The sequence below is a fragment of the Osmerus mordax genome, chromosome 6 (genome assembly GCF_038355195.1).
Source record: "Osmerus mordax isolate fOsmMor3 chromosome 6, fOsmMor3.pri, whole genome shotgun sequence".
Classification (NCBI taxonomy): Eukaryota; Metazoa; Chordata; class Actinopteri; order Osmeriformes; family Osmeridae; genus Osmerus; species Osmerus mordax.
Window position 1 is genome coordinate 18,880,144 of NC_090055.1, and position 12,696 is coordinate 18,892,839.

Here is a 12,696-nt window from a genome sequence, read left to right on the forward strand (position 1 = left end):
CATATTGCATTCATTCATTAATAAAGAACCCCCTTTGAAGATTATTCTAGGACGTTACCTGGCAGTAGAAGATGGAATCGCGATTCAAACGGTACCATCTGCTAACTGAAAATATGCCCCCCAAAACGTAAATAAGCTTGAAATTTATTTAGTGGAAAATTGCTCATTCATAAAAAGCTCACTGGTAGCGATCATTGTCAGTAACAACGCAAAATGCGATATAGCCCTGTGTGGAGAAGCTGCCCCGGTAAATTGTACTACTACGGTACAGTACTAGACTACTGCTGTGTTCGTCTTGGTAGCGATTGCGTTGGTTGAATTGGATTTAACGTTCCGTTGTACGGTTTAGGCTGAAATTAATTATTTTCATGAACAGATTGACAACGTTTAGGCTGTGGCAATGAAGTTCAGGTTAGTAGTTAGATAGACTTTTGATTTAAGTAAGGGGAGTGCCGAAAATGTTCTGTCGCCGTTTGACTTCCTAAACAGCTGTGTACAGTACTGTAGCTAGATGTTTTTGTAGTGTGTCTCGCGTAAGCTACAGCGTTGCAGTGAGCTACACTGGTTTGAAACCACAGGTAATGGTAATTTCACCAACAAATCGTTTTCTAATGTCAGAATAAATCCTACAACGAAAATGTATATGTGAGGAATGTTTATTTTAACGATTGAAAACAGATAACGCTACATCATAGACCACTGTAGTATGTGTTGCCCGGGAAACACAGGCTAATGTCATGATGCTAATACTTCAGTGAAATAGTAGACTACTGTTTCCGAAAGTAGATGTACTTCCTTAATAATATCAGCTTATATTGTACATTACACATCACAATTGTGTGTCATATCACAAAGTAAAATGAGTAAATAGTTATCACCCTGGCCTCTTTTCTTGTGGCGTTTCTGCAGCTGCCTTGCAGTAAAGCTATAGTTAGCCTAGCTATCCCCCAAGTTAACAGATGCTAAACGAATGTTCTGGCAAAGGTAGTCACGCGTGTTTTCGTGACGTTAGTGACGCAGTGACGTTAGTAACGTCAGTGACTGTGGCTAGCAAATTAGCCACCGTTAGCTTCACTTTTCGCCACAAAAACTTAATTTAAGCTTAAACCATGCAACGGAACGTAAATTCCAATAGAAGCAACTCAATCGCTACCAAGACGAAACTTTTGACACCTACGTTGTCTATGTAGGCCAAGTATTTACTGAGTTTTAGGGGGGCAAAAAATAAATAAATAAATAATAATAATAATATATATGTGAGAGAACAAAGGTTGTGCTCTCGCCGAAGGCTTGAGCACACCCAAATATATATGTGAGAGAACAAAGGTTGTGCTCTCGCCGAAGGCTTGAGCACACCCAATTACAAATATGGGAAAGCACTAAACCACATTACTCAAAGTAATCCCTTTATTAAATGCTTTCCTTCCACAGCTATTCCACAAAAGGTTTCCAGGATGAAAACATCACAAACAATCCATAGAGTAGATGTCTTCAGCACACATGAGCTTGGAGAGGACCCATCCAAAACGTCCCCTCAGATGTCTGTCGGGTTGTTGCTCAGATGTGAACCCTGAAAGGTTTAATATTATAGGGCTTGCATGAGGCACACTTAAACATGTTTCACACAGTGACCACCATGAACAGACTGAAAAGAAATGTCAAACCTGTGTCTGACTTGTCTGACATCTGAGAGTCACATGTCCTCATCTGTTCCGCTAGCCGTCTTTTCCTTTCCTCCAGTGTGATAAAACGCCCTCTCCGAGAACGCTGTGTTGACAAAAAATATATATACAATCAAACACCCATTAAAGAGGATTTCAAATATACTATTCAAGAGGTTTACACAGAGAAACATGAAAGGGAAATACAAAAGTTGGTACAGTTCAGAAAGCCTTCAAACGATATAAAACCAAGTAGGCCTACCTTTTTTATTTTCCCACTCAGAACGTGTTGTCCTCTCCTGTGAAAGTGCACTACACAATCCACCGGGAACGGGCTACCGGTTTTATTAAAACCGAAAAAGCCCTTTATTGCAGAAAGAAGACCCTTTCGTGTGAACTCATTACTGTCTCCATCTTCCTTGCCAGGTGACGATGTGTCATCCTTAGCCATTAAAACAGCTGCAGGGATGCTGATGACATGATGGTGCGACATGAACAGCAAGGTCTCTTCAGCAACCAGGTCCACGACGCACTGAACGACGGCCTTGTCCCGGGGATCCAGGGCCGGGCCCAGCCGGACTTCAGAGCCCATCCTCTCCTGGCTACGCTGACGGACGCGGCTCGCGATGAAATCCGTGGCCCATGGATCGCGACATGCGCCGCACGCCGTCTGGTCCCAGCACACTTTGAGCTCCTCGCACCTGGACAGACGCTCAAGTGCGCTGTAGAAATATTCGAGGGAATAACGGATGAGTTGCGCCTCCATAAGCATATTGGGACACGACTCCTGAAGCAACCTGTAGATGATCTCCCACATTGCCTTGCAGTTCACGGCGCACACACCGCGGCTGGTGTAGGACAGGCGTTGATCTGCAGCGCTGCAATCATCCATATCGGTGGCTTGGTCATGGGTAGTTGCAGAGTAAAACCTTTCATCGGAAAAGAGCTGGAACACCTCGTTGGCCACAGTGTTAGCCAGAGCTGCGTTCACAAGCTTGGTTCGAAGCCTCAGAGCGCTCTCCAGCGCCTCCTCGGAGCCACACTGATCCACCATCTTCTGGTATATCTGTCTGGCAGCACCATCCAGCTCTTCCCTGGACGGCTGGCGCCAACTCCGCGCCGCGCTAACGCTGAGGGTCAGCATCGGGGGGCTGGTCAAAAGCTCCACCATGACAGCGTCAAGGAGGTCTCTCCTCATGTCGGTGGAGCCCTGCAGGACAATCCACTTGGCTTCTGAAGATTGGCTAAACGGTATGATGTCCAGGACTCTGAGAACGATGTCCTCAGATATGTTTGTCGCTGGGCAGGACACCAAGGAAGCATCGGAATCCCCTCCAGGAGCAGGTGAGGGAGGGGCATCGTCGAGGTTAATGGCACCTATCCTGCTCGCCACTTTGGACACCTCCAAGGAAATGGAGCTGGCAATCTTTTTCACCATGTGATCTTTGCTTGTGGACACAGCTTGTCGCAGGCTCTCGTGTGAGCCACTGTAGCTGAGTAACTCCCTGTGGACGCTCCGCGCCACCTCAAATGTGCAAGACTCGGGCATGACGAGATCTCCACATACAACCACGTCGTTTGGAGAGATCTTCAGCTCATTCAGGACGTCGTCGATGAGATCCACGGCAGTGTCACTCAGGGTAGGACTGGACAAGCACGTATGCAAGTCTCCCCCATCTGAGTAGATGTTGACGATTAAGCACGACACTATATCCTCAAGTACTTCAATGGGCAGAGAATGTAGATACTCAAGACATGTACATAGGCTTTCAGGAGCCGATATTCCCTCTCCTGGTTCGGGTTGGGCTCCAATGACATAAAACCATGCCGGCTTTTTACAGGCAGTGTCTGGCTCCTGTTGAGCTGAAGACTCCAAAGGCGTAAGGACACTTATCCCCTGGTCCATAGTGTTGTGGTGGCAGTGTTGAGTCTGCACAGGTGCCTTGACTAGTGACGCAGGCTCCCCCGAGGGGTTCCCTAGTGCACTTCCGGACCAAGGAGGATCTGGCTTCATGGAACATGCAGGCCACATGATGGGCCCCACATCTACTGAAAGAGAGAGACAGAGAGAGGGAGGGAAAGAGAGAGCAGGACATGGTTTCAGAAAGAAAGAAAGAAAGAAAGAAAGAGGGAGGGAGAGAGGGAAAGAGAGATGGGAAGAGAGAGAAACAGGGAGAAAGTTGTGAATATCTCACTCCGACATATACTGTTATATTTACTTCACAAAATCAAAAGCAGAAACAGCTGCGAGGTTTTTCCTTACATGTAAATGTCTCATGCAAATACCACTTGGTTCTTTAACTTTTCTTTTTGATACGTTTATATGAAATGTAGTACTACGCAGTTATGAACGAAGTAGTAGCTTTAAAAGCTGCGGCAGCTTTAAATAGCTTCGCTTTGATTTGCTGGTATTATAACAAATTCGATTTTGGAGTGAGAAAAAAAAACGGAACTACAAACTCGGAGAAGGCTGCTGGTAATAACACTTTCGCAATTTTTCGGCCAAACAACTGCTGAGGCGTGACATGGGCGTCGCCCACTGTCACACAGACTTGTTGTTATTTTGAGATGAGACCTGTGGTATTCTTTTAGTCATTATACCTCACGAATAAAGTCCGCTGTATGACAAACAGTCACGGCGGATGGATGAAGAAAGCAGTGGACGGTAAATCCCCTCAGAGTAAATGTTTGCAGTTACAATGTGACAATATCGATATTATGTCGTCATAGAGAACTATACGTGCAATACGTTACAAATCGACGCTCGATATAAGCCAACTTCTCTAAATCTGCTTGGGGGTCAGAGCCTACTGCGTCTCAGTCAAAACCAGTGTAGAATTGCTAGTAGGCACTAAAGCATGATCACATGTCAACCCGAATTAGGGGATAAAGGGGAATTATTTTGGGGGATTTTCGAGAAGAGTTAAACAAAGTGTAATTTAATTAATTAATAAATTAAAAAATCTGAATCCTTTACATTTCATTTGTATGTTGTCACTGTTTACAGACCTGCATTTTTTGTTGAAGCGTTGGGCGAGTGATCCAGTTGCAAAGAGCCCATCACAGACTGAGTCACAAAGTTACAGAGGTGTGGCGAGGCGACCTCGCTGCTCCCTGTGACCTTCTCAGTCGGCCCACCTGATGTCTGAAACAGGTCACACGGTCTCGAGCCCTGACGCTCCATTTCCTCTGACGCGGATAAGAAGAGGTTTGCCACACTGAAATGATCCATCCACTTGTTCACCAATTTCTCTACAGTGGATCGCAGTAAGAGCATGGAAGGTGCCGACAGCTTTTGCTCCAAGCCTCTTTTACAGATACTTCTATCGTGTGTCACCTTCTCTGAAGTCTGAGCGCGGCTGGAGAAATGATCTCGATTGTGTGGCGGCTCTATCACACCCACCCCCAAACCTCTCTTATCCCACTCCTTCCTATCGCCCGTCGCAGGAGATGACACCTCCGCGTCGACTCTCTGTCCAACCATCACGTCGTCGCGAATATGGGGGGACGGGGTCTCCACAACATCAGAGGTTAGAGTTGTGGAGTGTGACCTGCATTCCTTTTTCATCTTCAGCTGTGTCCCCCGCGGGCCCTGTGCCTTTAACGTGGCCAGCTTCGGGAGCACGCCTCTGGACTTGCCCGAATCTGCCGTGGAAGCACGCGGCTCAGAAGAGGCGTCCGGGGTGAGCCGTCTAGGGTGTTCGCTTGACTCGGTATCGAGGGCGGTCTTACTTGTGTGCTTGAACATGGCCTGAGAAATGGAAGAGGACACACGGTCGAAGGTCCTGGGTTCATACTGAACGATGGGAGTTCCTTGGGCTTTGAGAACTCGTAGGATATCTTCAACCATGTGCTGAGAGTCACACACAGCCTCTGCTTGTTCTGTTGAGTTGTACGAACGCTCCTGACTTGACAACCTTTGAACTTCGCAAACATCATTTCCGACTACTTTGTCGGAAACAATGTCGGCCTGTGACCCACATGAGTATGTAAGAAGGGACTTTGATGACAATGGCTGGGGAGGGATCTCGATGCACACCTCAGTGTGACCCGAGTATAAAGCTGTCTTGCAGCCAGAGTCGAGAACAGATACTGGGACAGTTTCAACTGTATTTTTCTCTGAGTTCAAGTTCATCCGTTTTTCCTGTTTGGTAATGTCTTCTAGCTTCTCTAAAGCAGTTTCAACAATGCCAAGGATGAGGACATCCTCCACCTCTTTGTTGACCTTCCCTGGCTGGACAAGGCCCTGTCCGAATGTTGAAATATTCTCTTTGATCTTCTCAAAGACTCTGTAAGAAACCCTGGCTGCCTCTCGCCTTGGATCTGACTCCAAAGGGAGCTGTAGACTGCCTCCTGGACTCTGTGAGGCTGCTGACTCCACAGGAAGCTGTGGACTGCCTCCTGGACTCTGTGAGGCTGCTGACTCCACAGGAAGCTGTGGACTGCCTCCTGGACTCTGTGAGACTGTATCGCTCATCTGACTTCCACATTTCTCTGATTGTGTGGCTCGAGGGATTGGTGTCATTTTGTGTTTGATTTTGGCGGGATCATTTGTGTATTCAGCTGTGTCTTCCTCAATGTTACGCAAGACACCGTCGACCATGTTGTCAGCGTAAGACACAGTCGCTGAGGTTTCCCTTGATGGATGGCATGAGAGGGCATACCTTGAGGAGAAATGTCCACCCAGCAGTTTGCCGTCTGAGCTGATGTCGTCACCAGCCCTCTGGATTTCTTGTCTCCACCCACAGGAAACACAACACATAGCTTCACTGCTGGTCCCGGGGTCACAGGAACAGGAAGTTGACGACCGGCTGGACGATTGAACGCTAGCCTTGGAATCATCAGCTGCTGAGACGACTTTCATTTTCTCCTTCGCAATTATAGAGCACACCCTCTCCAGCATGTCATCAACCAGTTCTTTGGACAATAAGTCAATCCTGGAAAAACTTGGGAGGTTTTTGTTTTGGCTGGGGCATGTCTCTCTAGCCAGACTGTTTGAATCACTGGAACTTTCAGTCATTGCTTGTACCTGGCTGGTTATATGTGCCTGTACAATACAGCCCTCTGCTGTCAATGCAGCCCTCGCACTCTTGGTCAGGGTGCATGCATTGTCAAAGTTATCCTCTCCGACATTTCTGTATTGAGCCTCTTCAGTTTCAGTCTGAGTCATTTCAGTGCGGTTCCTCTTTGCAATGACAGCATTCACTGACTTCCAAATGACTTCCCATATGATCCTCTCAGCCTCTTTTATGAGGCCGGGATTCAGTAACTCAGAGGTGGGGCTGCTTGGAGATGTTGACCTCCTTCTGTCCTCCTGCTCTCCAGAGAAGCGCTCCAGACACAGTCTGGATGCTACCTCATGGTCCACAGAGAGAGACCCAGGGTGCTCACAGTCAAGGACGTCGAGTGGGGATTTCTCGGAGGCAGTGATGTTCTTCTTCAATGTAGGTCTGGACTCAAAACTCTGCATGGCCGGGATCAGAATTCCATTCACTCCCTTCACAACTAATGTCACGATGTTCCCGACAATGGAGTAGAAGCAATCAGCGGAAACCTGTTCAAATGAAACAGATGACAAGTTAGCCTAATGTAGAATGCCAAGGCATTTAAACGCGATTAGGCACAATTAGAACTTTCATTAAATCTACAGATAAGCAAATGCATGTTTGGCAGAGTTAAGTCAACAACAGAACCAGTATAGGTGAAAATAATGAGTAAACTATTTGTTTTAATTTACAGATGTCTTAGATTGGCCCTCCATATGGTCCACCTCCCTGCAATACATGAATAAGAATGAGGTCATGAAAAAACTTGGAACTAGAAACATTTGGTTTTTTACATTCTGGCACAATTTGCAATCTTAAAAATGATGCGCAACTGTTGGAGTCACCTCTTAGAATGTTGCAGGGTGGCGTGTAAGTGGTTACTGGAATGCTCAGTGGAGTCCTTGTGTACTTCACTACCACATTTTGCCAACACAGATAAATCAGATTTTGTCCGAGACACTTCGGGACATGCTGGTAAAAAGTGCACATTAGAATCAACTGTTTCAATAATTGACTGACATTTACATCTGTTGATGATCTCTTGGTGTGTGTCACACTCACATTTAATGTTAGTGGGAAGAAAAATGGATGTATCCTTGCTCACGTAATCAGTCATATTATCACCAAATCCAGAGTGTCTCTAAAATGACAAACATACAATCTTGGTTGTGCTTTATCCACAGCTAACCTGCTTCTATAACAGCAGGTTATAGATGCCAACTTCACTAACCTTAATTTTGGGCAGTGGCTTTAGCTTGGTGAGTGTTGGCCTTCTCGCCACCTGGTCGATGCCGGTCACTTAGAATGATAAAACACAACCCATAGTCGGTCCAGTGTGTCCATACAGTGATTGTCATGTTGCGATGGTGAGGTCAATCATTAGTGTCTCACAGGATCTGCTCTTTTCCTCTTGCAGAATGGTGTTCCTCACATTGGTCAGATGGCCACTCATCTCAGCGACGGGCTCAAGCAGGCGTTGCAGTTTCTCAACCGTCCAACCTTTGCACACTCTCTGTTTCTGGAAGTCAAAACACTTTATAGTAGTAACTGACAAAATTGAACGGGGTATTTTGAAAGGCATGTTTAAGGTTAACTGTCCCTTTAAACTCATTTGTCTGAACTGGAAGAGAGAGCAAATGGGGGAGCGTGGACTACCTTTTTATCTTGCTCTTCTTGGGAAGCTTTCAACTTCAGTCTCTCCAGCCTCATCTCCCTCTGCACTTCGGCAATTACCTCCTTCAGTATGTTACGTCCCTTCGTTCTGCACGCCTTCAAACATGAACGAGCTGTTGAGTCTGAAATATTCATGATTTCTTCCAGATTTCTGGGAATGTTTGGTTCCTCTTTGGCCTTACCTTCTCAGATCTGCTTAGAAAGTGCTTACATTCACTGCTGTAGAAGGCACTGTGGGTGTGGATCTTTGGCAGCTGTATACGAGAACAGTCTCCTGTCCCAATTAGTCTCTCTGGCCTGGGTAGGAAGAACATCCACATGGTCAAACGGACACATACTCCTAAACCATGACTTAAACCACGGCTTAATTCAGTCTGTTTTACCTTCTTCTTAATCTCTGCCCCTGAGACCATACATTTACATTATTTCACCCCTCACTCACCTGTCCTTGGCTTTACGGTACTCCAGTGTAAACACGCCGCTGCCCTCGAACAGAATCCACTCCATCACATCCGTTATGGGAACGTCCGAGGACAGCTTCCCGTCTTTCTGCATGAACAGAAGCATCCTGACCAGCTCCTTCTGGTAAAACAACACATCGGAAAATACATGTTTACAGTCTATCAACACTCTATTCGTCAAACCTTTAATTTGATCAATTGATATTGAAACTTGATTACCTGCTCAGCTCTAAACCTGTGGTCCCAGTCCAGCTGAACCTCAGCCAGGTAGTTCCTGTACTTGTTGAATTCCTTCATAGAACAAATCACCTAAAAATACACAACATGTAGTTTAGATGTGGTTCTGATTGTATGTGTATTGTATATTCTTGATTTGTTCCAAATTGAATAGTTTCTAGGAGTGTTGATGACTGACTTTGTCATCTTTGGTTAAGTATCCATTTGAAAGGAGATGATTGTGAATGTCTCTGCGGTTCATGTACGTCTTCAAGTTTGGGTCATTTAGGTTGTTGTACAGAGAGGGCAGTTTGTAGCCATTGGGGTCAGTCAGATCAAATCCTCCCTTTGGTTGGACAAGCTGTTGCACACGTAAATAAAATAGAGCTAAATTGTGCTAGAGAAATAATTGTTAAGTACTATTATCAGAATTACAAACAGTATTATATTTTATAGAAAACCTCCAGCGAAATGAAAAATATTAACGTTTTCCAATCTCAGCACTCACCCTTTGGCAAAGGCGAGATGTGTGAAAGATAGTGGGGACTCCTGTTTGGTTCACAGGTATCTTTCCGCACAGTGACAGATTTGTGCTTGAGGTACTTGGAGGATTCATGATTTCACCATTCTAAAATACAGAAACAGTAGGCAACAGGACTGATCGTTTTAAAAACAGATAGGTGGGTACAGTAGATATTAGTTTTTATGAAAACATATATATAGCCTACCATATATTTTATTATGTCATCTTTACCATTACGCAAAATGTAAGCTACTGCATGACACAATTAATTTGTAAACAACTAGTAGGGCCTAGCGTTTATGTATCAGGCGTAGCCAGTGCTAGGATACAGTACTACTAGCTCTAGCTATATCTTGTGGTTATGCAGGATACTGTAGTACAGTTGTAAGCCCAGACATCTTTGTAAGTGGTACCTTTGGATCCCCTAAGGCATGTTCCAGGATTTCATATCGTTGAAATGTCATGTACTCTGAAATCTAAACAGTTTGCTGATGTGAGAACGTTTGCTTGCTATCTTATAAGAAACGCTGCTAGCTAAATAATTAGTCGAACTTCATGAAAATCCTTCGTCGTTATGACAACAGGAACTGAACGTATTTATAAAAGCTGGACTGCCTTTGACTGTACTTGTAGTGAGCATCGAGCACGGAGCATCCAGTACATTAGACAGACACTGTATTTTTTTATATAACATAGTTCCAGTGAACATTTCAACAAGTCAAAGCAACCAGTTAACTACCCCAAAATGAACGGAATTATTCAAATGTGTTTATTGACAAAGTGCATTGGCTACAATAACAGGATATCAATTTAACCCTGTGGAACATTATTTGTGCCTTCACATACAACCAAAAGTCTATTTAACACAATTATCTTGTAAATAAACCTGCATTTACTAATAACATCCACCACCATGGTTCCTTAATGGATAAATACAATGATATGACATTCCTCTTCAAAATATACATTCTAATGGTAACTACAGCATGCCCTCTTCATAACAGTGGCAACGTGAAAATACTGTGACCCCTAACTTGTATAGGAAGGGTCACAGAGTACAGTGCAGTAATTCAGGTCCATGGCAAGAAGTTACAGTGCAGTGCCAGGCCAAGCAACCAGTAGGAGATGTAGTATCCCACGATGCATTGCGTGGTTGGGGAACATGTCCTCCAGTGGGGCATTAGTGCAAGGATTGGGTTATGAGGTGCAAGACTCCTGGAGGAACTGGAGTTGGCTGCCCTGTACTGTTGCTGCCTCTTGGATGAGGAGGATGTGCTTCGTCGGATGAGAGGCTCGTTGAGGATGAGAAGCTGAGCGCTGACCCAGAACGGTACCGGAGAGGACGAGGCCAAAAACCGGGTCAACACCTGCAGAGATAAAATTCCAGAGAATGATAAACGACCATACCAACAGCATTTTATAAAGCCCTCAAGTCAACACTTGAGTGGGTTATTTTTTTCTTTTCATGCTTTCGAGTTCTACATTAACAAAAAAATGTGTTAGGTTGTATAGTTATAATAACATACTCTATATTATAGGTTTATTCCAAGCCTTACCTGCACATGCATGCAGAATGCTCCAAACGTCAGAAGCACAGTGGCGTGCACTATGTACACAAACACTCTGGGGTTGTAGAACCCAGGTGTGGGCTTGTCTGATCGTAGATACATGCCTCCATACCACAGCCCCAGTCTCAGACACAGGTCCGTGTTAGCGTGGTAGTACAAGTAGGCTGCCGCGGAGCCCAGGGTCGCCATGGGTAACGCCAGCAGGAAGTTGGGGATCTGCTTGACCTGGAAGTAGCGCAGAAAGCCCACGTCCCAGTACACATCCTGGATGTGAGAGTAGAGGAGGGGGACAGGGCGTAGGCACCACAGGGGCGGGGGGGCGTTCTCGTCGGGGACCCTGTAGCCTTTAGACTCGGCCAGCGCCAGGAGAACGGGGGGCATCTGTTCCGGGGAGAGGGAGGGGGTGCAGAACGTCCTGTACCCGTAGTACTGGAATGCAAAGAAAGGAAGGGCGATGAGCCCCGTGCCCAGCACGGCTGTGAACAGCAGACGAACGGAAACCCAAGTGTAGTAGAAGACTCGGCCGTTTCCTCCCGCGGTTTGGCGATGTGCGCGGATTTGGGACAGCGCCTGTTGCAGAGGCAGATACAGCAGGAATCCTACGTTCACAAGCCCGTTGGCGCGTGAGGCTGTGGCTATTCCAAGGGCCAGACACGCTCTGAGGGTGAACCCTTTCTCCAGGAGAAAGAGGCCACCGAAAGTGAGAGCAGCAAACAGGCTCTCGGAATATCCCGCAGTCATAAAGACGTTAGCAGGCGTCAGACAATAAAGCAGACTGGACACAAGGGCGAGACGTCTGTCCTGTAGGACTACTCGACCGAGCGCGTACAGCGCTACCGCGCTCAGCAGGAAGAGGGCGCTGTTGCCTAGAGCCACAGCCAGCAGCAGACGCCCCCTCATAGTCAACCAGCTGCCGAGCGGCCACATTGTTTCTGCCAGCCCCCGCAGTACCACAGGGAGCAGGGGAAAGAAGGCAAAGTTGTGCTCGTACTGGTAGCCCCTCTCAGCGATGAAGAGGTAATGTTCCGCATCCCAGCGGGAGAGGCCGCCAAATAACCATTCCACCGCAGGGTCCAGGAAGCGCGGTTCCTCTGCCCTCGGAGGGCTGAATGCATCAGCATCGTGATCTGGAATCGCTGCATTAAGTAGAGCCTGAAAAAAGCATATGAAAATGAAATAGAGACACGACTTGGCTTTCAGCTAGGCTCGTGTAAGCGACAGTATCCTACATTATTTATTGACATTTTAGAAAAGTAATGAAATGGGACTGGGCATGTACTACAACAGCATTGTTAAATAGACAATTACAGGCTTACAATAAAGACTGAAATACGGAGATCTAACCTGTAACAATAACGAAACGCCCCGAGTGAAGGTGGCGAACTGCAGGACGGTGCTTACATCCATTGTTATGATAAGACTGCATCTCTTTACCCTAGCTATCCATCATAATAACAAGCTAAGCCTGTAGGACAAATTCCTCATCCTCGCGTTTTATTTTATGGTCGCTGTATCCTACTTCTCAATGGAAAACGGTTATTTCATTTG

The 12,696-nt window shown here is 46.1% G+C and overlaps 1 protein-coding gene across 1 annotated transcript; it reads right to left on the reverse strand.

Annotated features, from left to right (window-relative positions):
• Positions 1-10,402: 10,402 nt before the first annotated feature.
• Positions 10,403-12,661, reverse strand: pigv (phosphatidylinositol glycan anchor biosynthesis, class V). Its single transcript, XM_067238619.1, has 3 exons — positions 12,493-12,661; positions 11,137-12,300; positions 10,403-10,947 (listed from the first exon to the last, which is right to left on the reverse strand). Exons 1-3 carry the CDS (start codon positions 12,553-12,555, stop codon positions 10,651-10,653), a joined length of 1,524 nt encoding a protein of 507 aa, XP_067094720.1. The 5' UTR covers positions 12,556-12,661; the 3' UTR covers positions 10,403-10,650.
• Between the last annotated feature and the right edge of the window lie 35 nt (positions 12,662-12,696).

Bases quoted from the DNA above. Each gene is read 5' to 3' on its own strand.
- pigv (XM_067238619.1), bottom strand. From the start codon at position 12,555: ATGGATGTAAGCACCGTCCTGCAGTTCGCCACCTTCACTCGGGGCGTT. The intron at 12,301-12,492 runs GTTAGATCTCCG...TGCTTTTTTCAG, and splicing joins GCGTTTCGTTATTGTTACAG to GCTCTACTTAATGCAGCGAT. The intron at 10,948-11,136 runs GTAAGGCTTGGA...TTATCTCTGCAG, and splicing joins CATTCTGCATGCATGTGCAG to GTGTTGACCCGGTTTTTGGC.